The following is a 25670-nucleotide window of genomic DNA, read 5'->3' on the forward strand; positions in this document are numbered from 1 at the left end:
CCTTGATCTGGCTTGTGTTTCCGGGGCTGTGTGTAGGATGGGTCAAGCTGCTTTCGCTCATATCATAGCCACCAGAGCTCCAGGTGAGTTTCTTTTCCCTTGTCGGAAAGAAAATGACCTTGCCCGAGGTGTTGGGCTGGAACCCGAGACGGTAGGCCCTTAGAAAAGCTATCAAAAAGCAGTATGGCCCTGGTATGGTCTTTGGTTCCCTTACCTAAGTTTGAAAATGGAACCACCAAAGCATAGCCAGCAAACTCAACAGACAAAAGTGACGGACTGACTATGAAGGTTTCGTACTCACCAGCCCCTGAATCTGAATCTCGCCCGGCCTGCCAGGTTATCTTAAAGAGTCCATCGGGACTTTCGTGGCCTGTTTTTTTTGTGTGTGTGTGTGCTTTCTTTCAATGCAGGTCATTTTGATTTTCATTTCATGTACGTCCAGACGTTGTGAAATATACAAAGCCGTCCCTCAACTCCAATCTCTGCTCCTCAAGTTGCTCGCAGGGCCGTAAAGTAGAAGCAGAACCTCGAAAAGGAGGTCTTGGCATCCACCGTAGAATTCTAGAGCTCCCCCCCCCCCCCCCTTCCCCCAGAGGCCAGTCCAGGCCGATGGCTTCTGAGACTTTGCTCGCTCTCGACCAACTTTGGCCAACATGTTGCATGCATCACTTCTTATTTTGTGCATTCCTGACGGCCGCATGGCTCAGCAGCGTTTTATCTCACCCCAACAAGCTTTATTGAAATCCCAGACCGAGGGCAGAGATCACCTGGCTCTCATACTCCACTCTTGTCCAAACATGGATTTACACTATCAGGAACTTCATGACTGACTTTGGATGAGCGATTAACGCCTCCCAGAGGACGCGCTATAACATATACAGTAAGGTTTGTTGCTTCAAGCTCAAGTGCGTTGCAGGATTTATGGGCGGTTCTCCAGAATGCATCCCGTTACAGGTGATCTGCTGTTCCACGTTGGATGAAACACTTCACTTGGATCTCCTGAAAAAAGAACCCGCACTCTGTCAAATATTATCATCTACGCACTACTACCAGACAAACCCAAATAAGTTACCAGGCTAAAACCTACAGGGAGTGCCGCGAACCTTCTACCTGTGGAAAAATGGGATTATTTAAGTCAGCTGTTTGGGCGGTCGCTGCTCACACTCTACCGTCTCACCAGCTCGCTCATGCGACCTAATTGGATTTATGTGCGGGAATGTTTTCCAAAGACGCACTTGTGAAATACGTCCACATCTGCTGGCCATTAGCGGTGGACATAACACACAACAGAGAGAGGAAAGCCCCCGACGCCTTGATTCATTGGAGTGCGCCTCGGCTTTTATTGCAGGCGGAAGAAAATGGCCTTAGGCCTTATCTCCCCATCCCCGTCGCGGTTGTCCTCCGGTCATTGGAGCCCGCACTTGATTTCTCTACCTGCTTCCTAATACGGAACATCGCAGCTTCCATTTTCCTTCCATGCAATTTCTTTTCCATCTGCCACCGCACCCCGATGTATTCACGTTCGCTGCCCCCCGTCTCGCTGCTCCGCTCAGACAGTCGTTTATCTACGTCAACAGGACTTCCATCTCCTCTAAGATGGCTCCCCAAGGCCCAGGATGTCCTCCCGTTTCATCCCTTCCGCGGGCACCGGGAGAAGCTAAGCAAAGGAGGTCTGACGCCTTGCTCCCCTGACTGCTCATCTGTCATCTGCAATGGGAAAGGCACTCTCCTAATTGGGGGGAAAAGCGTTGAGGGGCTGCGAGGCTGCAGGGGTGGACCTTGTTATTCTAGTGTTGGGCGGGTCAGAGGTGAAAAGCGGGAGATCACACCGGTGATTAGCCTCCTTCATGTGCGAGCGTGCGGGGCAACGGAGCGGGTGTGCCGGCCAGCTGGGGTGTAAAATAATTAGACGGGTAAAGTCCGGCTTCGGTGTCGTTAATGATGACACTGTGGGTCAAATGTGGGGACTCCCCAGCGAGGCAGTCTCTCTAGCATCTGAGGAAAACTGATCCCCTTTGAAGGATCGTTCAAAGGATGACACTTTGCAATTTTGTTTTGTCTCGTTAAGGCTTTTAATCATTGGTATGTTGGGAGGATGAGCGGAATGTCTATGTAGTGGTCTTGATCTGTCCTTCAAGGTACGGTCTTGATTCATGTACCGTAACTACTGGACTCGAAGATAATCATTCCCAGGATCAGGACTTGACAGGTTCTTCTGTGAAAATGTCAAGGCTAGCAAAGCAGAACCTTTGAGGGTACCAGCACATTGTCCAACAGTCCAGAATCTCTGAGGAATAATCAGCCACAAAACAAAAGGAGGATAAAGATCTTTGAAATTGTCGCTCAGGATGACGGCAAATTAGCACAAACTCATCTGGGGAGTTTGTTCGCGTTTGCGTCAAAACGGACTTGTTAACCTAGCGCTTAACCCTACCAAGTAGATTTAGAATGACTGACGTTTTGGAGACTTGGGGGGTCTCGAGTGGGACTACAATCGGTGGAAGCTAATACTCCCCTCGCTTTGGTATGTTTGGAAAGAATCACTCCTGCCTCCAGCACCTTCCCCCCCAATGAATGCATAATCAGGCATCAAGACTTAACGTATCTACCTGAAATGGTGGATGTTGGGGCTAGCTGCACTTCAAAGAGTTGGCAGGCGCACCAAAAAAGATGTTTTTGCGTGTCTGGATTTCTTCTTGAAGCTGATTGACAGGTGTGATGTGAGCATGCCTCTACACCTGCCGTTACTTTCCGACACACATGCCGACCAAAAGGCAGAAAAGCCCAAATGACCTGCACACGTCTTAATGAGCCCTTACCAGGGCGTCTGGCATTTGCCTCCAACCATTCCTCCACCACGCCGGTCTCTCTCTTGCTCTCTAGAGGGTCCTAAGACTGCCGGCCGTTAACGGCTCGAGTGTGGATTTCCTGTCAAGTTCGGGTGAGGGCCCAACAAAAGTCCCGTATGCTGGTACCTGAACTGGATCACTTCCAGCTGACCCTAACACTAAACATACGCTTTACTGGCCCACCAGAATATCCCCTTTAAGATGATGTGCCACCCTTTTATACCTATGATGTATTCAGATAGCTCTAAACCCGTTAGAAATCCCAAAACGTTCGTACTACGATGATTGATTGGAAGTGAAAGTTTGTTTTTGAGCATTTCCTGCTTATGTGCTTCGGTACCTGAAGGCGTTTTGCAACTGGCTGAGGATCTCGTTGTTTTGTGCCAAGTGATCTTTGGCACAGGCCGCCAAGAATCCCATCTGTTTTTCCGCGGCAGCCAAAGTGAGGCAACGGGGACGAACGCACGCGGGATCCTGCTCTTACAATTATCCCGTTTTTTTGGCGTCGGGTACTCGTCTGAAGAAGTTCGAGCGCTCATATTTCCTACCAACTTACAGCAAAGTATGTCAACAAGTGACACGTTGGGATTCATTTGTGTTTTATCTGGCTTGTAAATCAGCTGCAAGACAAACTACAAAGTACCTATAGTCATCCATCATATTTGCATGATTAGAATTGCAACATGTATTCAAAGTCTTTTTTTATTTTTTAAACTGAAATCCATCAAATGCTCTCATGCATGGCAGTTAAAAGCATGTTAGTCACCCTTCATCTGGAACGTAATGTTGAAATAGGTACATCGGAGGATAAAGAGACTACATGGCAACAAAATTTAGCAAAAAACAAAATCAATCTTTCCATGGCAACACGGGTGGGAAGATCTACCAAAAAAGATTTTACAAAATTTATACAAAATGTATTATGTCTATTTTATTGGATATAGTTGGTTTCAAGTCGTACATACAGTACAGCATACGTTTGACAAAATATGTTATCAGCAAACTAGATTTAAGTTAAAAATATTTATTTTCTATTTTTGCCCCCAATTAAACAAAAAAAACTGAAATAAGAAACACGAATATTTTTCGTGACATTTCTTAAACTGAAGTCTGGTTTTATTTTGAAAGCAAGCAACGGATGTGACTTCAGCCAGCATGCATGTCAATGCGCTTGACTCGCGCAACAGACAGGCGCCTCTGGTAGAAAAAGTCTGGTGAAGTGGGCGGGTTGAACCGAGGACGCTCGTGGACGCTACCAACGAGTCTTTGGGCGGACGTCGGCCACGCAGGACGTCACCTTGAAGCATCCCGAAGTGTGTGTCTCACTCCGCGCAACAAGCTGCACACGCACATCTCGCTCAAGTACACCATGAGGACGCACGCATGGATTTACCAGGCGCTGGTGTGCGCGCTGCTCAGCCTGCTGGATGCAGGTAAGATGATGCCGAACCATGGGCAACTTTATGCTCGCCTCCCCGCGTGTGTTTTCCCCCGCGTGTGTATCGATGTGATCTTTAAAAGTGTACTGAAAGTGTTAAATCAGCGTTTTTTCCAGCGGACTTTTGCGTTGACTGACGCACGAGTGCAGCATGACATTTGGTGACTTTAAAAGTGGGAGTTTGTTTTTGGAGCAATTAATGGAGTGTTTGGCACAAAGATTTAATATTTGCTCTACCTGCAGAGTAAAATCAAGAGGCATTCTTATTTCTTTTTATTTATCATTGCATGCCAGCATAATTTGCATTGCAGCACTAAAGTTTAGAATACATGAGGATGCTATCATTTCTTACATAAAAGCAGAAAATCGCTCCCTTAAATAAAATCACGATCCACTTGTCGACTGTCAAGTACATGCCAAAGCAACAGGTTGCGCTGTAATTTAACCGGGGTAATTTTTGCCAATCTTAAACCTGATGAAAGATATTTTGGTAAAAGGTGTAATCAGAACCAATGGGGATATAATTTTTAGTCTGTAGACTATATCAAATCTAAAATATTTTCTTCAAGAAAATGGACATCAATTATATAAAAAATATATTCTGTAAATCACTATGGCTGCTCTTCATATTTCAAGATTTAATGTTCTCTTGAATCCCACTGGAATGGAATCATAATTGACATCATTGATAACAGCTGTATCGGTCCCACCATTTATTGGCCCCAGCGCAGCCCACCCTCAACGATCCATGCGATTCGCTCACAGCAAAGTGCATTTTAGACCTTTGCCGAGTGTGAGGAAGAGCTTAAGTGAAATCTAATTGAGCGGGCCTGGCCAGACACGAGGACTGCAACAACACTGTGATGAGTGCCAGATGTGCTGCACTCGAGCCCAAACATTAATAGCACGTCAAAAGTAAAAAAAAAAAAAAAAAAATCTAAGCGTCTTTGCTACCAACGCTCGTGTCGCCTGTAAAGTGAAACGAGCGCACGTTGTAACCAAAGCCCAGTTTCTGTACAAGGTGGAGCCGCTCGGCAGGTGGAAATGAACGCGGGAGGATTTGGGCTTTTAAATTATGGCAGTGTCCTCCTTGTGAACCCCCTCATCTGCACACGTTGTCTTTACGCTGCTTCTCTTCATGCGGTTCTCGCTGAAAAATTGAGGCCTTCGGAATGAAGCGAGAGCGATGGCAATGTTTCAAGTTGCTTGTCACTTTTACGGCGTTTACTCGTGCCATGTCTCCTCGCAAGATTTTACGAGGGAATACATCATGCTAAGTACTATAATAGCTTCCAAATTGACTCCTTCTCACATTTTAACAAAGAATTTTGTTCCAGAAACGGTAAATTTGGTCGGAATTTAAAAGTGTTAGGGCCAAAAATCGGACTGTTTTCACAATGGTTTGCTTTGATTTTGAAATTGGAATGCATGCAAGATGTATTTCATTTTAATTATTTTAAAGTGTTTTGGTCGAATTTGACTATCATCCAACATTTGGAAAGCATTTTAGACTTTCGAGCGACAGCAAACTCTGCGAGGGAGTATAACAATTTAGAGTTAACAATTATACAATTTTGAATAAAAGTTCACCTTTGGCTAAAATAAAAATTGTAAGTTTGCTAATAGTTGCAAATAATCTGATAAAGTGGCCTTTTCGTATTAAGACGTCTATAGCCGTCAATGGCAGTGAATGAGTTGAATGTTTTTGAAAAATTACACAATTAAAACTTTGAAATGGTTGCAAGCTTCTTGGTTGTATTCTCATTAATACTGCTAAAAAGTAAAAAAAAAAAAAATATTTCACTTTTACAGGTTACTGTTAAACTTTTATTTTTGCGGGGTGTCAAAAAAAAAACCATCCCGATTTATGATCGTTTTAATGAAGTGAAGCAAAATTGTTGTGAAAAATGTTTGATTTTTGGGTGATACGTTTAGAAACGTGATTGCAGTCTTTCGCCCATCAGGTGACTGTCGAAAGAGCAGACAGTCTTTGCAACGCTATGAAAAGTCTGACAACCACCTGCTGGTCTGTGCCGAGTGCCCGCAGTCTCCCGTGGTGCGCAACAGTCGCTCGCAGGAACATTGCGCCCGCAAATGCAAGAAAGTCAAGAAGTGCAGGTAATAGTCCGGCACTTCTAGTCATGGTCCGTTTTTGTTTTCTTTTTAAAACAGGCGTTCATCTGCTAACATCTTCCTGTGTGCAGGGCCTTCAACTTCCACAAACACAACAGGAAATGCCACTTGCTCCTCTTCGACCGGTTCAGCCACGGGGCACAGAAGCAGGCCGGCGCCAACTTCACGCTGTATGAAAAGAAAGGTAAACAATTTGGCTCCTTCAACGTGACGTTAATTCACGATTCTTTGCGTTTTGGGGAACACACGAACACTTGTAGAAGAGCATGTTGGCACAACAAACGTGTTTGAAAAGGACACTCGGCAGTGACGCGTAAACAAGCCCGTAAAGTATCTTTGTTTACAGTCGTAGCGCCGTGCGGCCTGTGGAATCTAGCACTTGAGAATTTTGCGGAAACTCCCCCTTACCAGCAACCCTGGTGACATTTAATGAACCCTGAGAGTTGTTGTGGGCAGAACATAAAAAGATATGATTGACCAAATATGGTCAATGCCAAAATATGTTCGGGAAAATCGTCCAGATTATAAGAACAATGCAATATGAAGGGACTCTTAAGTGGTTTTTACTCCACTCTGCTCAGATTACATAAGGGAGTGTATCATGGGACCCAAGGACAACTACAGAGGGAGGAGGTCTTGGACCAAGTCGAACATAACGTGTCAAGCCTGGTCTGATAATAACATCAATGAACACACGTAAGTACTCTCTCCCTTTTATACCTTCAAAATGTCGGAAAGTCACGGCTAAATTTGTGCCTGCAGGCAAATACCAAAATCTTTTTAAAAGGTTTAGAGTTGGGGAGAAAAATCATTATTTGTTTACTGCTTTTTTTTAATGAAATTAATAAATAGGCTGTAATTCTCAATGCCACCACAAGGTAGAGCCGATCCGCACCTCATATATGCGAATTTTTTTTTTGCCAGTCAGGAGTTTTTCCATTTTTTTTTACAACTCCAAATGTAACGAACATTCGGAGTTGTAAAAAAATAATACACAGAGCTTGGGGTATTATTTATTATTATTAAAAAGGAACTAGTTACGATTTTTTATAAAATCGTTACTAGTTCCTTTTTTACAGTCAAAATTCTGACATTCATTATGCTCATCTTTGATTCTAGAGCGCTAGCAAGCTAATGTCAGCGGAAATTTTTTTTCCATACAAAATCAATCTACCGACATCATTGCAAGAGCGTTTTTGGCAGCCTCTTTCAATCTTCAAATCTCACAAACAAGGGCTAGCAGGCTAATGCTAACCGCATGGCCCATCAATCTGTGATCTTGGTTTACTGTTGCTTCTTCTTGCCATGTTAATTTGACCATGATGGCACTAAAATAATTCTTGAGCGCTCACTATGGGTTAAAAACCGGCTCCCTTTTTTCTCACCATTTATCGATGTACCAAACGTTTTATACAGACAATTTAACACTGTGGTTGTGTACTTTTTTTTTTTTGTATTACTGTTGTAATAGTTTAATAACTTGCTTTCATAAATGTTCTTTTTGTCTCTTCATTGTTTGCGTCAATGGGCTGAGGCGTCCTCAACAAAATTTCATTGTGCAATGGACAACTAGAAAGTCTTCTTGTTTTCCCTTCTGCCACGTGATATACGCTTAAGTTTATTTGCGTTAGAGATGGTTCAGTGCCAACTTCTCATTAGCAGTGTTCATTAATCCCGTGCCGCAGGGAGACAGTGTTTTGAAGTGTTGCTAAATAAAAATGGCATTAAACGACATTTGTTAGCTGAGCTCCCCAACCCGCAGATAGGTTCCCCTCAATGAAACGTAAATTCTTTCTTAGTCAGCGATCCCTCCAGATGGTAATCAGACACAGCGCCTGTGATTTTGACGGGATTTAGTGCCGCCGAGGGCGACCTAACCTTCCGCTGCGCCGCCGCGTCAAAGCTCCCGACATATTTTGTTCATGCTTGATCAGACACAACGGCAAACAGGGGTGATTTCCCGCAATGTTTCCAACCAGGAATGTCCTTTGGACCTTGGGAATTAAACCATGTTGTCTGAGGAAGTGCATGTTGACGCCCAGCGCTACATGGAGGGTGAAATATTTCTCTGCGCGTTCATAACGCTGGTCATATAACTCAGCAAATTCACATGGACGCCAGGTGGTCAGCACCCAAAAAATGACCCGTGTTGAACATTCGTAACTGTCCAAAATCTGCCGTTTTACAATAACAAATATTACTGAATTAAATTTGCATTTTAAATATGAACACAACAATGTTAGCCAAAATGTTACAGTTCTAAACCTTAATACTGGATGAATTTGTCAGAATTAGTTAGCAATGCTAAATGTATGTGCGAGCCTGGATTTCATCTTATCCAAAATTCCAAGTGGCATTTTTCACGTAAGCAGCCCGCTACAAGGTAAACACGCTAACATTTCAAAAATGTGTCATAGAAGCTACAAGTGAAAACCCATACATCGATCTTCTTCAGTGTCATTCTCAGCTGTCATTTTCAAAGTCACAACTTGTTTTACTACTCCAGAGGCCCGACTTTATGGAGTATACCGTACCTTAGGTCGTAAATATTACCCGTAGTGGCTTTTGCAGGCATGCGTCGCTTTGGTCGTGTCTTGCCAATGCGTTCAAAGAAAGTATGTGCGCATAGAAACATAGCGTATGTAGAATGTGAACCAACTCTGGCAGCCAGATAAATTGAAGGCGTAACTGGCTAACATCTGTTAGCGCAACATCATTACGGCTAACTCGCGCTTAATGCGGCAGCCTTTTATGGACTCCTCACCACATGCGACCCGTTTTGTGTGGGGTACCGTGTACTACCTTGTAATACAATTTATTATATACTGGAGTATGACATAAAAACATTGACATTATAAAGAGGTTTAACACAAAGCAGATGTTTTGGGTTCTGGTGCCGCGTCGCTAAACAGGGGTGAAATTTTAGTGGCGTTTTTTTTTGGTTGTTTTTTTTCCCCATCGCGTCTCTCCTTGTTCTGGGTTGAATGATGTCGTGCATTAGTGTCGGAGCTTTATGTAAGCCCCGGAGCATGAAAGGGGAGGGGGAGCAGGGTTAGAGTAAAGTCCCCCAGGAAAGGAGTCATCGCTGAGGGTAGAGTGTTCGGACAACCTGCTGACAGGCTGAAAAAATCCGTAGACCTTTGTTGGGTTTTTTTTTGTATTAGAAGTTCACGGTCAGTCCGGATCGTCAAGATATCCTGATTTCCACACCTTGTCCATGTAAAATGTTGTTTCCGCAAGCCCGTTTCTGGTTCCTGCTCTTTCACTGTGGCTTGACCACGCTCACTCGTCAGAAGGGGGATTACATTTGAGGCTGCATGCAAAAAGGTGCAATCCGGGTCACGTTGGCTGAGCTATCACTTGGCGGTATGTGCTGGCAGTTCCTGGTCCTGTTGAGCTCCGTCACACATCTAGACAAGGTGTATCCATGACTTATATTTGGCATTGTTAAAAGATTGAAGATATCCTATGAGAAGACAGAGTTCCGTAAACGTCAAGATCCCGGTTTGACACTTAAGCCTTGTTCTTTAACGGCTGCTCGACTACGCCTAGTTAACTGAAGTGGGGATTATTTTTAAGGGGCACACGCAAATGCGTGTCACAGTGGGTGATCAATCACATCACGTTCTACGCTGCTGGTTTGCTCCTGGTCCTGTCAGCCTCCTTCACACATGAGAGAGCAGCAGGTAGCGCTCATTAAGCAAGGGAGTATCAATGACCGATTTTGCATTCGATCGCAACAGTTTTTAATCTTTTAGCCACGGCCTTCATGCAAATGGGATTTGGATTTATTTTGCTAGGTAGCAAGAGCGGAACACCCTCATGTATACACTGACCCAGCGGCTTCCTGAAATTTATTTTAGAAGCTTACAGTTGTTGTGTCAACTTCCCTTTTGTAGGTTTTATCCCGATCGGTACCCAACGCAAGACTTGAGGGAGAACTTCTGCCGGAATCCCAACAACGACCCCGGTGGTCCGTGGTGCTATACCACCGATCCCAACGTACGGGCCGAGGAGTGTGGCGTGCCACAGTGTTCGGAGGGTAAGACGCACCAAATGAGAAGTGATACGGGCTTGTGTTTTAACCATAAATAAATGTGCGGTTCAATGATGTCCGCAGACGTGTGCATGACATGTAACGGTGAGGAATACCGGGGCAAAGTTGACCATACCGAGAGCGGCAAGGAGTGCCAACGATGGGACTCCACCAGACCCCATAAACACAAGTTCCAGCCCAAAAAGTCAGTCAACAAATAACAACAAAAAATAGTCACGGTTCGTTTTACAGTTTTTAACCTCTGCCATTCATCTCCTGGTCAGGTACAGGGACAAAGGCTTGACAGATAACTACTGTCGCAATCCGGACAATCGCCTCCGTCCGTGGTGCCACACCATGGATCCAAAGACTCCCTGGGAGTACTGCAACATCACCATGTGTGGTAAGGGCTCCACTCACTCCCGGATCCTCCTCCGCGCTTTGTCAACAATTCATCTTGGCCAGTTTCAAGTCTGCAAATAGTTGCTGTTAGCAAGGTATTAGGAGATCAGTGAGCACTAATGGCAATGGGGAGACGATGGTTTTGGGTCTTGTGGATTAATGGCGACAGAAGGTATTGCTTGTTCTTTGATGGTTTTGGCCGTTTAAGTGGATTTATGTTTGTTTTCCCAATTTGAATGTTGATACCTTTGCTTTGTTTTGTTGTGGTGGGTTAAGCACTCTTGTTTTATTAGACAACTGTTTAGAAGAGTCTTGCTAGCTCGATAGCATGGTCATGTTAAAAACTGTCTTTTCATGGATGTGTAGTACAGTAGAGTTCACATTTTAGTTTTATTAATAGCTACTTGGCTAATGGCTAGTCTAAATAATTGGCTTTTTAAAAAAAATTAACTTGTCAGGTAAGACAGCAAACCGAGCAAATCGAGCACATCAAGATTAAGTGCATTTCCATTTTTTTTTTTTTTATAAGACATTTTTATTTTGCCATTGTGCTTTAGACCGTGAAAATCTTTGCAATAACACCAGCAAAAGGTTTTTGGCATTAGAAATTTGTATCACATTGACCTTAAAATGAGCCCGTGGAGTCGTGGGAACATTCGCAACACAAAGATTCCTCGGAATTAGTTTCAGTGAAATATGCTCACAGACAAAAGGCAAGCATCCTTCTTTGTTTCTGTCCGTATGCATTGACTTTACAGTGCGTCTAATGATTTACAGGCAGGGTGGGGCGTTGTGGCCAGATGTGTGCATCCCTCAATGGCGGCCCTCGCACAGATAAAAACCACCGACCTGTGCTGCTGCCTGGCATGTGTTACATCAAGAATCCTTTTTTTTTTTTTTTTCTCCCCAAACACAACCTCGCCTCCTTCATCTTCTCTCGTCTCATTTGTCAAAGGCTAAAGAAACACAGACAGAAATCCAGGGGGAAGAATTCCACCTGAATATGTTTAGGATTGTTTCGTTGTTAGGATGCTTTCAAAGCAAAAGATTCCCACAATGGGAAGATTCAAAGTGTTGGATGTCATAAATTTAACATTTAGTATGTTTTCATAAAACAAAACACGAACATTTCCTGTGTGACATTTACTATTTAATATGAAAAACACACTTTTTGGCCTCGCTACCGTTTCTCTGTATAAGTATAAAAGTGTGTACTATGTATTTGTGTCGACGTCAATTATTTATGAAACAAAAGTCTTGGCAGTTGAGCATTTAAGGGACCTCCTTAAGGGTTAAATGTCTTCTTGTTATTGTGGATTCCCAAGTGAGAAAGATTGGCTCGCTACTGAAATGATAACAGTGGCCACACTGTGCTATAAACAAATGCGATACTAATGCTAGAAATTCCCCAAATATCATGAATATTTAATGTGAACCATATTTTGAGTAAGGTCTTGTTGTTGCGGATGTCCCGGTGTGGAAGAATGTGAGGCATCTGTCAGTGTTATGAATAAACAGAACAGTGATGGGGTGGGGGGGGGGGGGTTGCTACTGTTTTTGATCATCTGTCTCCATCTTAAACACGGCACATTCTTGTCAGGATTAATATCTTCCTTTTTCTTGTTTTCTTTTCTTTAAGAGTCCGACTCCAGGGAGGATCCGGATGTGAACATCACGACGTGGTGCGTCCGCGGAAAGGGTCGAGAGTACCGCGGCACCATGAACGTAACTCCTGAAGGGGTGACGTGTCAGCGCTGGGACTCGCAGTTTCCCCACCAGCACTTCTTTCTTCCAGATAACTTCAAATGCAAGTGAGTAATGCGCCCTCATCCCCCCCCCCTCCTCACCCCCAGGCCTGACATCTTGGATTCAGCTAAGCCTCTCTCTCTCAAGGGTCTTTTTATTCTGACTGTTGCCACGCCAAACATATAAAAGATGGTCTTTTTGTAAACTGTCATTATGTTTGCTTTTGTCTCTCTTAGGGACCTGCGTGACAATTTCTGTCGCAACCCAGACGGGTCAGAGTACCCATGGTGCTTCACTAGCGATCCCAATCAGCGCAGAGCCAACTGCACGCACATCCCCAGGTGTGACGCCCAGGCGGCCAAGAAAACTGGTAAATCACTCTCAGGCAAAGCGCTTACAACGTGTCAGCCACGTGCTGACATGTGCAAGGAATCTGGAAAAAAATTCACTTCTAAAAAAACTTGAAAATGTTTCCACGTTGTATCATAAATTGAAAGCAAAAAAAAATCTTGTGTATACATTAATACTTCGTTTAAATTCTTTATCGGCTGAAGCGAATATTTTAGAATGATTTGATTATCGCTAGCAGGCGGCTCGGTGGAACGTCCGCCTCGCAGTTACGAGGGTGCGGGTTCGATTCCACCTCCGGCCCTCCCTGTGTGGAGTTTGCATGTTCTCCCCGGGCCTGCGTGGTTTTTCTCCGGGCACTCCGGTTTCCTCCCACATCCCAAAGACATGCTTGATAGGCCGATTGAGCACTCCAAATTGTCCCTAGGTGTGAGTGCGAGTGCAAATGGTTGTTTGTCTCTGTGTGCCCTGCGATTGGCTGGCAACTGGTTCAGGGTGTCCCCCGCCTACTGCTCGTTGACGGCTGGGATAGGCTCCAGCACACCCGCAACCCCCGTGGGGACTAAGCGGTTCGGAAAATGGATGGATGGATGATTATCACTAGCTGATTTTTTTAGAGCTATAGTATATCTTATTCCACACTATTTTCCTCAGTTTGTGGCTTTTAATGAAATGGCTAACCGTTAGCTAGTTTGCTTGTTGATTGACAGCTCATTTATGAATCTGGTTATTAATATTACGTAGAATGTTTTTCTTAAATTTGTTCTGTAAAGGCTTTGTCTTTCCTTGACATTTTGTGGGATATTACCAGACGTTCTCATTAGCGGTTTTATGCTACAAATCCGCTAATATCGATACCTTGTGTTGGCGATCGTCGGACATGCTGTTGTGATAGTTTAGTTAGTTCCACACCACCGAATTCCATGTTTTTGCAAATTTCCCAGGATTCTTGAACGCAGCCTAAGAGTAGCCTTTTCCCAGAAGGCCTTAAGCAACACACTTTTGATAGCGCTGTCACTTCCCATGTTTGTCTGCTTTCTGTTGAAGCAGACCACACGTGCTCTGATCCCATTTCAAATGTTTTATTGCCTTTGAGAACCCTCGGCGGACTTTTAAAAATGAGCACAGCACGCCTCACGAATGAGCCCACACACTCGCGTTCGCTGATTGCAATTAGGCGTTGTAGGAGAAAGCCCGATTGCCGGCCCCCTGGGAAGGAAAATGTACTTGAAATAACAAAGTTTTCTTCTTCCGTAGAATGCTACGAGGACAACGGGGAGGCGTACCGGGGCACCTTAGCTGTCACACGCTCAGGGATTCCTTGCGCCAATTGGTCCCTTCACATCAACAGGTAAAAAAAGTGGCAGTTATTGATTCATTTTTTATTTATTTGTTTGTTTGTTTATGTATTTATTTATTTATTTATTTATTTATGCTCTCTGAATGCATGCTTTATAGAAGGTCATAATGATTTAACAGTTGAAGGAATGTTTAGAAAAATTTGAGATAATCAACCGACCGCATAGTCAATGCAGCTCTTAGCTTGTGAACCAAACTTTTATGGTACGAGTATTTGGCCAGCTAAGCTAACAAGGCTAGCCATGTGCCCGTTACATTTCTGCAAAGCTATTGCTTATTTCAGAGCCAACATAAGCGGCGAAACACTGGGAATGTTTCCTCGAGAGAGGGAGGAACATTCTTTGCTGCTAACTGATGAGTGTTTGTTGACAAGTGGACAAGTCCCCCCCTTTTTCTGTCCATGTGAAAATCCCTTTCATATGAATGGAGCTAAGCCTTGAAAACAAACAGCAAAAAAATAAATCTGAGGAAATTAGGGGTTCCTCAGGGGTCACTGCTAAGCCCAATTATTATTCCTGACGCTTCCAGGTTGGAATGGCTTAATTTAGAGGAATTTTAAAAGCCAAAACGGCACGGGAAGATGGACATGTTCCAGAGTAGACCCCTGACCCGCGGGAAGTGCTTGGCGCGGGGCTGCAGATCAAAGCCAATCAGCGCCCCTCGCCAGCCAGTCTAGCCCGGCTTGAGGTGAGGGGTCGTCCCGGGAAGGAAAAAAACACCACGGCTTGTTTAACATCCTCCTGGGAAGTGAAATTATCTTCACCTCTTGACAAATTGCCGTGCTTCCGTGAGCGTGTGTATGTGTGTGTCGGTCCCATCCAGTAATGGTTTTTCAGGAGACCCGCGTGAACAGGGTTCGCGCGCTCCTTGGATGGGAATTCCTCCAAGTGCGAACCGTGGAAGACGTGGCTCCTGGCGGTCTGAGAGCGCATACTTTCAAAGTCCCATGAGCGCTGTTGGCCAAACCCGCCATTTCCTTGTACGGGCGCGCCGCAGTCATTGAAATGCGACTTTTGTGCCACACGGTGGCCGCTCAACGTTCAGTGTGTGCGTGTGTGTTTTGTGATATCCACTGTTTGCCAAATAACAAACAGAACATGAGCATCTATATTTGTGTGTTTTACAGCGGGGATTCTCACTCTACACTATCCCATGTAGGGCTAGACAAGAACTACTGCCGAAATCCTGACCGGGACAAACATGGCCCGTGGTGCTACACTGACCCGAACACTCGCCTGGCTTGGGATTACTGCAAATTGAAACCCTGTGAGTGGACGGCACGTCCTTATTTGTGTTGACGTTAATTAGCCTTTAAAATGCAGACCCCTCAATCGTGCGGCAACACAGAACTACATATTTGGCGAGGTTGAAGGGAAAATTTGAGCCTGTTCCTTCAGCTGACTGCTACTGACGTGTTAGCTAGTCATCAAAATGCTAGCGTTATGCCGCTAATATGTTGCCTACTTTCTGTCCTTAGCCACCTAAGCTAGCTTGGTGCTAGTGCTCGCAACATGTTCTCTGGTGTCTATGATACATAGTGGTCTTACGCCTGCTGTCCTTTCTTTGTTGATGGTTGACTTGCTCTGCAATCTGAAGTGCCTTGGCGTCCATCTTGATTTGTTTTGCATTATTTCCTTGTCACTTTGACACGGCGCATGACCGTAACCTTCGCAGGCACGCTGCCGTATCTCTCATGTCAGCTTGGAAAGCTTGGCCGCCTTAGCAACCGTAACTAAGGGAAAGGTCAGTGATGTCATCGAGCTTGATTAGAACGGACGACGTGGGAACTCTTCGGCAAGGCCTCAAGGGACGGCTTTGCATTTTGCCCACAAATCCGCTTTTTTGGACCAGGTGCTAAGCGTTTGATCTGTGCTCGATCAGCACATTGGGTCCCAAAAAGCACACCAGGCCTCTGTTGCCGGGATTGTGTTTGGGAATGTTAGGAATGTGCGAAAAATAAAGAGCAAGCAGGTGTCGGGTCCATTTTGACACCTTTCGGCCACCTGGCTAATTATCGGAGAAAGCAGATACGTACGGGGAGCCGCCAGTGTAACAAGTAGCAGCTTGTGCTGCGAGGCTTCTTCTGGGAAACCGGAAGTTCTCGTTGTGTGCGCGATGTGTAAAGCTCTGCCAGCCTCCTGATGTTTACAGTCCGCTAGCCAAGTACACTGTACACCCAGCTCGCTGCCAAGAATGTGAACAATGTAGCGCGCAACACTGCTGCTTGTCAGTCCGACCGACAGAGAAACGCGTCTGAGTAGCAGATGTGCCAAATATCATCAATCATTGTAATTCATTGCTTGGATTTGGAATTAGTTCCACGATCACGCCTATTGGCAACAAAACTAAACAAGTCTGAAAGTAAATTTTCATATCAGTCGTGAACTTCTATCTAACAAGATTTTTGTTGAAGAAATCGAAGCAGTGACCTTCAGAGGACACAATTGAAACCAAAATTAAGAAAGGGACGGGAGTGCAACGCAGACCAACATTAAACAATAAAGCTTACTAGGTTCACAGTGAATTTTCATGTAAAAAAATTAATATATACGATAAATAAATATAAATATTAATAAATATTTACTATTTATAGTATAATAGATATAAATCATATGTATACTGTGAGTAATGAATACATGAATAAATAAAACAAATGAAATAGTTAATTTTTTGTGGTAGAAGATGCAATATTTTGCTTTAGAAAATGTATTTAATAAAAATTGCTTGGAAATCCATGCTCTCCTTCGTTTGGTTTGTTCAGGTGATTCAACAACAGCCACACCTCCAAATGGTGAGTAATTTGACCCGCTTTCCACCGGCTTGCTGCAGCCCTTGTCGTGATGTGCCCCTTTTATCTGGTGACATCCAGCGACGCAAACGCCCCCCGGTCCGGCACCGACTGTGCCCAAGATCTCGTGCTTCGTCCACATCACCACTCGCATCGTCGGGGGCCACCAAGTGCGAGGGGCGGATGGCAGCTGGGTTGTCAGCATCCAGAGAGAGTGAGAGGCTTTACTGTTGTTGTTTTCAACTTCCCCTGAAAGTTAAACAATCATATGTTGTTTCCTGCGGTTGTTCCAGAAAGATCCATATGTGTGGAGGTTCTTTGATCAGAGAAGATTGGGTGTTGACGGACCAGCAGTGCTTCACATCCTGGTACGAACTTTTGACAAATCCTGTTTACTAGGCTTTAATGGGGGCAAATGTCAACCAATTTTTAGTACAGGGTCGTTTTTGTAAACAATTGGTTATATATTTGTTCCCCATATTCAATATTAATATATATGAATTTTTTTTTATTTAAAGTCACGTATTTTGTTCACTTGTATTACATTATTTACACTTTTGATGCTTGATTTGCGACCTTTATTTTTGGGATTGATTTATTAATATAATGTAGTTTTTATCGACTTGATTGAATTAATTCATTTGATTATTTATTCCTTTATCAAATGTATAGTATAGTTAGCTGATTTAATGTGTTTATTGAATTCGTTCTTGAAAGTTATGCATTTTATTTGATTTCTTATTTCACTTAATTTATAATAGGTGATTTAATGTACAGTAGTTATTGAATTTATTAATTTATTTAATTAGTTTTATTGTTGTTTGACAGAAATAATTCACTGTTCTTTGTGTACTTTTATTTATAAATTTAATGTATAGTATTATTAATTGATACCATGTGCTTATCATATTAATTAATTGATGTAATTTATAAAACTGAGTTTTGTTTAAATTTTGATATAAAATGATATAATTATACAGAGTAGAATATTATTTTATTTTATTTTATTATTAATTTATTGAATATACTCCCTGTATTTATTAATTTATTTAATTGGTTTCTTTGACAAATTAATTTTGTTTATTAATCGATTGAATTACAGGTCATTGCTTTAATGTCATTAATTTTATTTGTTGTTTGCAATTAATTAATTTGTCTTTTTTATATAAATCCAGGGCTTGTGGTTTCTTTATAATGTGCTCTAAAAGATTTTTTTTTGCCAGCGTTCCCGACCTAAGGGAATACAGCGTACAGGTGGGACTACGACACCTGAACGAGTCGTCGCGTCACCCCAGACTTAAAATATCTCGCCTTATCTGCGGCCCGGAGGGATCCAACCTGGTCATGCTGAAACTGGCCAAGTGAGTTGCCAACATTCCTCCAAGTGAGCGCCCTTAGCTCCATTGTCAAGCCACGCGGCATGACTATCTATGATTGATGCGCGTTCTAGCCCTGCGCCCGTGTCGGAGGGAGCCGCCACCATTCATCTTCCCGTCAAAGAATGTCACATCGCCGAGGGCGCCAACTGCACCATGTATGGATGGGGCGAAACCAGAGGTAGTTTATTTTTGTTTTGCTTTCACTCGCATTCAAAAACTAAAGGTTTCCCACAATTGCCGTGCCACACAGATAAAGAACGGGAACGGGCGCTGAATGCCGTGACCATGCCGATGGTGGACGACGACAAGTGTTCGCGGATTAAGGGGGACGCTGGACAAAGAAGGATTTGTGCCGGAGGCAAGAGAGGAGAAGGCGTGTGCGAAGTAAGGGAGTTTCAACTTGCTTGTAGCTAGGCAGATTTCATGAAGCGCTCTAACAGAGTCACGCAAATATATTTTACATAATGCTCCAAAGCAGATGGGATTCTTAGAAGCATGAACGTGAACACATGCATTTCGCTGAAGTTAACAGCTCAACTCTACTATCTCATTTGCTGACACCCACATCACTCACCGGGCAAGGCCCCGCCTTAAAAGCCATACACCCAAAATCTGATTGACGTTACAGCAGAACAAGAGGATAGTGAACCGAAGTGGACAAAATAACATCTGTCTCTTGGTAGTCAAACTGATATTTTGATGATTAGTTTTTTTTCCTTTCTCCAGAAAGACAATGGCGGTCCACTGGTGTGCCACGAGCAGGAGCGCCGTGTAGTGGTGGGCGTGAGCATCCAGCGCACCAAGTGTGCATCATCACGGCCGGCACTCTTCGTCAACGTGGCGTTCTACTCACAGTGGATTTACAAAGTCTTTAAGCTTTACCCTGGCCCGGACACGAACTGACCGAGCAGGCCTGGAGAAAAAAAAAACTTTGCAAGGAGGAGTTATTTTTTTCAGGGAAAACAATCACTGACTACCAAATGGAATCTCCACTAAGCAAATGAAGATTGCGTGAAGCGAACCGTGACTTAGAATCGTCTCCTGGAATTTACTTGAATACCCGGACGGTGGTCCGTAAGGGACAAGAAGCTTCGGCGAGCGATTGGATGCTGCTGTCAAGCTCCGAGGTTCTCGTGCTAATGCTTGTAGCATGAGCGAGCGGTGGCCCTCGCCAAGGCAAACATGCCTCCGCTTTCTGGAGGGAACTGCCGTGGCCCCTGGTGGGCTGTGTGCGGTCACTCGGTTATTTTTCTCTTTCATGCAAAGTGAAGCCTTATGTACATAACGGGACGGATATTCGAACGCGAGTTTATGGGTCTCATAGATCCAACTTCCCTTCCCATCACTTCCTTTTGCCGCTAATGATGTTTGATATATTTAAAAAAGAGAAGAGGTAGCTTGACTATATTTATTGTCGACTGCGGTCCAAATGGTTTTGGAATTAATTAAGACCAGATGAGCACATACACACAAAAAGAGGCTGATGGTTTGCTGGCTAAATGAAGACGTTTTTGGCTGGAGACTTTGTTAAATGGTTATTCGGCATTTCTTTGGTTTAGGTTTGGACTATTTACTATGTACAACATCTGGATCGATTTTTCATGTGATGGAGCATTTGAAGGAATTGAGTTGAATATGTCATCTATGCAAATAGCAATTCAGAGCATTTAAAATATATGTGGTTTTTAAATGTAACAGCAACAATTAGGGCGCAACCGATTAATTGGCAGGCCGATTTGGTCGGCCGATTTTTCCTCTTTTAAAATCGCAAAAAACAACCAAAATTTTGCAATTTTTTTATTATACACATATTAACACATTCAAACATAAGAAAAATATAATGGCATTAGAATATTCACTGTCCCAGAAAAATTGGCAAAAATAATCAATTGATTATTCTCTCTGTAAAATTTAACAAATATTGAAAGAAAAAATTATGTAAATCAGTCAAAAACCCTGCCTGTAATTATTTTTACTGTTGTGTAAAAAAGGAAGGAAAAAGAGATTTTATTCATGATATATTTTTAATTAATCAATTGCTTAATTGAATCCCGAAAGTCAGAATCTGCATCGGTGTTAAAATATCCATATCGGTAAGCCCCTAATAACAGTTTCCTCAACTGACTGTGGCTCAATCCAAATAAGAAAGACATTTTTTTTAAGTGTTCTTTTTTTTTACTAACTCTTATTTAATTGCCCGACGTTGTACATAGCCCAGTGTAAAATTTTGTAAATATCACATATTTTTTAACATCACAGCAACTGGCTGAATTTATTTTTTATAAAAGCTGCTATTTTTGTGTTTTGATCCACTTTGTTATTCCCATTTTAATAAAAAAAAAAAAAAAAAAAAAGGAAACAAATTGTGCCATTGCAGTGCAACACAATCGCCTATTGCTCATATGATTTAATAAATGACAATAGCTGTACTAATCATATTTCTTCTGTCTTGTTAAAGGGAACTCCAAGATTCCTACAAGAAATATGAAAGTGGATTCCAGGTAATACTTTTTTTTTTTTCTTGGGATGACTATACGAACACTAAAAATGGTCACAGATAATTTCCTTGGCACAAGCATGTGGACATGTCATTTACTTCTGCTTATGATCCGTGACGTTATGATTGGCGGCTACCGTCTTTCTGGATGTTAAACGCGCCGTTGACGCGATCGTCCAGTCGTCCAATCGTGCTTTATTACCGTCACTTGTGTCAATAAATAGGAATTCTTTCAAAAAGTAGCGGATTATCTGTGACTTTTGAGAAATTAAGCCAAAAATGCAATAATAACTTTTTATTGAAATCATTGAGGCAGATTGGTGTGATCTGTGTTTCTCCTGTAGGTGGCGGTCCAGGTTAAGTCCAGGCCTTATCTTTTGCGCTGTGATGATAGTGGGTCAACATGGAAGAGCCTTTGGGATGCTGCTGATCAAGCTGCGGGACGGAGATGCACGTGGACCACCCAAAACCTGACGCCGATTTTTCCAACAAAGGTTAGTGGCATGGTGTGGACTGTTAGCAGCTTCATGCTAACACATGCTAATATAGCATCTATGTAGCAATACAATAATACTTTATGGCTGGTATTTCAAGTTTGTTTTAAATTTGCAGTTGGCATTATCCCTACTATCTTAAGTCACAATTTAGTGCTAAACTGAACTTTACAAACCTGAGTAACCACCGGGGAACATCTGACATGTGCTGTAGTACGAAGGTCCTGTGGTCATCTGCCAGCATAATAAGCAGCATGAATATTTCTACAGTGTGTGTAATGAACATTTGGGTCAGAAATAACACAAATTGGCTGAAAAACAGACCAGCTCAACAACACAGTTTGGTGGGTTATGCAGTTGACCTAATTTTGGGGATTCAAGAAATAACTTCCAAAATATGGTGAGTTGCTTTTTGACCCAATTTTGGTTATTTTGATCCAGCTATTTACCGATTAGTTAAAGCTACAGAGAAATTGGCTCCCATGCTATCACTGCACTCAAAACCGATGGGTTGAAAATTGGTCCGACCCATTACTTGGGTCAATTTGACCCAATTTTCTGGATTATTTTTTTAAAACAACTTTATTTTTTGTACAAAACAAACCAAAATTGGTTAAACTTGAGCCAAGTAGAGCGTCAAACTTTTTTTTTTCTTTTCAAAAAATGTTACATTACTAAGTTTAATTTATTGAATTGTATGACAAAACTGTCCAAAATGATGACCAGGTTCAGCCTGCCCAAATCCAATCTTCAACCCAATCTACTTGGTAGATTTTTTTTTTTTTAACCCAACCTTGGGTAAAAGTAACCCAAGCTGGTGGAAATCCACAGCTACCAAGTGAATGGTTAATGGTAACAAACCAGCATTTTTTTTTAGTGTGAGATATTACCTGTGAAGTTTGGATGCTTCCTTGCACTTTTGGATCTACAGCAGCTGGGAAGGACACAATACTTGAGTGCCCACAAGTTTCCATTGATATTCAACAAACTTACATTGTTGGACTTCCCTCCTCCACTTGGCCCGTCTGTTTGAGAACCACACCTTGGAATGGAGACATAGCAAGTTCATTTCGGAATTAGCGATTTACCTAGAACAGTTTCTTCTCCTACCTTGATAGTGTCCTCGGGAAGTCTGATCCGGGCTGAGAGTTTCTCTCTGGTGTACACGTCGGCGTACTGGCTATGAGAAAACTCTGCAGTACAAACACTTAAAATCGTGAAAAAATTCATTCGTTGTGACTCGAATTTTGTAATTTATTGCCACCTTCTTCCAAGACTTTGCTCTGCTCAGGAGTGAAGGTGGTCCGGATTCTCTGGTGGGCACCTTTGGGATTGGTCACCATGGCTTCTTCTCTGGTTGTGCCTGCCACCAAAATTAGGTGAACTTATGTGAAATGCGATCGATACTGATAAGATGGTGAAATTCCAAACTATTAGAACTTACTATGTTCAGCCCTACAGTGTGCATCGCTCCATGATACCTCCTCCAATGGGATCCTTCTTAAAATCCGATTTATGGACGACACCTTATGAAACGAAACATTAAAATGCGACTAAATGTCCTTTGAGAAGAAAATTAATAAAAATTCCAAGCTGTGACTTACGCTGGGAACCCTGGAGGCCTTGCAGCTTCTGGTGTCCAGCAAACTCTTCCTAATCTCCCAGGCAAAAATGGACGGATTGTACCGCTTGTGTCGGACGATAGTGGTGATGACGCTAGGTGTGAGGAGCCGCGGCCGACTTCCGCCTATCGTCTTGGGTTGGACGAGGCCGGTGAGACGGTATCGGCTCAGGATCTTACTCACGCAGCCTGTGGACACCTGAAAAAGACACCCGTGTTACATTTTCGGCAAAATTCGGGAAAATAAATAACAGTGGCGCCTTGAGATACAAGTGACCTAACATTTAAGTTTTGGCAATGCCTGAGGAATTGAAGCAAAATTATGGCGTTCTATTTCATAATGTCAATTCATAGATTTGGTAAACTTGTATGTTCACTGTGAAGTAACATGAACTGATAGTGGCCAGATGTGAAGTTCTCTGCTGCCACCTATTGGCACATAGTGTCCATTTTTTTGGTCACAAAATTCATAAAGGGTGTTCTCAATTCCAGGCACAACTGTTACTCGAAAAACTAAGAAAATACCTTAAATGAATTTGAATGACAAAACAAAAATGCTTTTTAAAACATGAAAACAAAGAACTGAAATTAACTAAAATTGCTACAAATATAGCTGTCAGTTGATATCATACATGAGTTTATGAGCTCATTTTAAATGTAGTTAATTTAGTATTACTTTAATTCATACAGAAGATAGAAGATTTGTTTAAGAATTGTAATTTACTTTCTTACACAATACTTAAAATAAATAATCTTGCACTTGGCCAAAAGCTAAAACTAATACAAAAAAAAACTTGCTGTAAAAAAGAAAAAAGAAAAAAAAAATAACTCAATTAAAAAGGCTCAAATAAAAGTAAAAAATAAACATAATGAAAAATCCCAAATTATTCTTGCCCTGCTCCAAATACCCTCAGGATCCTGGAGATCTGACTTGGTCGCACCCCCTCTGAGGCCAGCTCCACCATTTTCCGCCTCTTGGCGTCCGGGAGAGGTCTGCCGTTAAGGAACGTCCCACCTAATTGATTAACACTTCCACCTCCTGTTCTCCCCCCCCCCCAAAAAAAACACATACAACAATCAACTCCATAGTAAATCACCTTCTCAAAATGACCCAAAATATAGCTGACCTGGATTTGCCTGCTCCAAATGCGTCCCGCACATCCCGCTTGGAGGCGGAGGTGACTCGTGGTGCTCTAGCCGCCTCCTCATCTTATTTATAGCTCAGCGTGTGCGTGACGTGGGAGAACCTGAAATGTCAATATTGGCTGTTTCAATCTGGAGCCAGAGGCCTTTATATTAGATTACATGCTTTCTTCAAATAAGAACAAAAATGTCAACTTTTCATCTTGTTCCCAGTCTTGTCATGTCACTAAATAAGGAAGGGAGCACAAAAATTATTATTATTATTATTAATTCCTGTCGGTGCTTTTAAAAATAAATCCAAAATGCAAATATGCCATTACTAATGTCAATTTTCATCTTGTTCCCATGAGTTAAATAAGATTTCAACCACAAGGAAGCACAGAAATATGCTTCAGTTTATTTTGGACAACATGCAAATGCACAATTAAATGTATCAAAATTAACTTTTATTGAGCACTATGAGTTTTTATTCCCGGCAGTGCTTTTTATATAAGCAACATTTTTCCCTCTCTCAACTTGTTTTTAGGAACACAAAATAAGGATTACACAAGATTTTATGTTGATATTTTTTTTAGTCTCGTGCATTAAAAGTCCTCAACGGGTGCCCCATTGTGATTCATTGTATTAAAATTAACTTTTTATCTAATATGACAAGCACTTGTCCCCATTGACCTTTTTCTAAATAATGGCAGACATTATCTCAACATCTCAAAAGTAATCCAAATGGTGCCCATTGTGCAATTAATTGTAATCTGCTTTCATTCATGGTCAGTTCATATTCATTGGCACTTTTGAAAAAGCTTTATTTTGCTATGTTAGCTTTCAACCTGTTCCCTAGGTTTAATGCAACCATAAAATGAAAGTGAAATTAATTTTAAAAATGTTTACAAGACCTTAATTACAGGTATAACCAAAATACGCAAATAATGCCTTCATGTCTGTTGGAAAAATGACTTTCATCCCACATCTATGACACATGAAGATGGAGGAATTGAAATATTCCAAGATTTCAGCGTCATGAAATGTTAAACTTCTTTCATGGGTGGTTGGTCACATGACCCCCGCATCCTTTTCCCACGTGCTGCGTTCAAGTGTGCGGAGATGAAGAAGCAGCAGCAGGAGGGGAATTTCCATAAAGCAAACATTTGGAAATGTGCCCCAAGGACGAGTGCCATATGGTAAAGTGCTTTTGATCACTCGTAAATCCATCCCGGAGTGCCTTTATTACATTTTCCCTGCGAACGTCAACAAATCGGGACGGAGGAGGGCCAAACGCACGAGGGCACCTTGCTCGTGGGGGGCCCAAAATCACCCTCACAGATGTTCCTCACGCTGCCCGCAAGATAAAATGCGCTGTAAACGTCCCCAAGGGAAATATTTGACGAGCAAATATTAGTACATGCATGCGCGCCGCGGACCGTTCGGGGGGTAGAAAAA

General features: G+C 42.6%; 2 protein-coding genes across 3 annotated transcripts; one reads left to right on the forward strand and one right to left on the reverse strand.

Moving 5' to 3' along the window:
- The first annotated feature begins 70 nt into the window (after nt 1–70).
- LOC125992037 (hepatocyte growth factor) lies at nt 71–24144 on the forward strand. The gene is made up of 19 exons (XM_049760596.2): nt 71–4282; nt 6252–6405; nt 6492–6604; nt 7002–7116; nt 10320–10462; nt 10541–10661; nt 10741–10859; nt 12498–12669; nt 12841–12974; nt 14210–14303; nt 15438–15577; nt 17073–17102; nt 17181–17313; nt 17393–17467; nt 18323–18460; nt 18550–18656; nt 18729–18862; nt 19205–20979; nt 21320–24144. Exons 1-18 carry the CDS (start codon nt 4219–4221, stop codon nt 19379–19381), a joined length of 2163 nt encoding a protein of 720 aa, XP_049616553.1. The 5' UTR covers nt 71–4218; the 3' UTR covers nt 19382–20979; nt 21320–24144.
- Nucleotides 20644–24349, reverse strand: pax4 (paired box 4). Of its 2 annotated transcripts, none has more exons than XM_049760637.2 (10): nt 24218–24349; nt 23999–24129; nt 23074–23289; nt 22929–22995; nt 22734–22832; nt 22580–22662; nt 22463–22511; nt 22360–22403; nt 21646–21703; nt 20644–21445 (listed from the first exon to the last, which is right to left on the reverse strand). In XM_049760637.2, exons 1-10 carry the CDS (start codon nt 24297–24299, stop codon nt 21333–21335), a joined length of 942 nt encoding a protein of 313 aa, XP_049616594.1. In that variant the 5' UTR covers nt 24300–24349; the 3' UTR covers nt 20644–21332. The 2 variants fall into 2 exon arrangements, with proteins under 2 accessions (XP_049616594.1, XP_049616593.1); XM_049760636.2 differs by having other exon boundaries at nt 22914–22995.
- Between the last annotated feature and the right edge of the window lie 1321 nt (nt 24350–25670).

The sequence above is a fragment of the Syngnathus scovelli genome, chromosome 22 (genome assembly GCF_024217435.2).
Source record: "Syngnathus scovelli strain Florida chromosome 22, RoL_Ssco_1.2, whole genome shotgun sequence".
Taxonomy (NCBI): Eukaryota; Metazoa; Chordata; class Actinopteri; order Syngnathiformes; family Syngnathidae; genus Syngnathus; species Syngnathus scovelli.

Coding starts and splice junctions, on each gene's coding strand:
- LOC125992037 (XM_049760596.2), top strand. CDS start 4,219: ATGAGGACGCACGCATGGATTTACCAGGCGCTGGTGTGCGCGCTGCTC. Junction 10,463..10,540: donor CGTGCCACAGTGTTCGGAGG/GTAAGACGCACC, acceptor TGATGTCCGCAG/ACGTGTGCATGACATGTAAC. Junction 10,662..10,740: donor CACAAGTTCCAGCCCAAAAA/GTCAGTCAACAA, acceptor TCTCCTGGTCAG/GTACAGGGACAAAGGCTTGA.
- pax4 (XM_049760636.2), bottom strand. CDS start 24,299: ATGAGGAGGCGGCTAGAGCACCACGAGTCACCTCCGCCTCCAAGCGGG. Junction 24,130..24,217: donor TTTGGAGCAGGCAAATCCAG/GTCAGCTATATT, acceptor GGGGGAGAACAG/GAGGTGGAAGTGTTAATCAA. Junction 22,663..22,733: donor GAGCAAAGTCTTGGAAGAAG/GTGGCAATAAAT, acceptor TTTGTACTGCAG/AGTTTTCTCATAGCCAGTAC.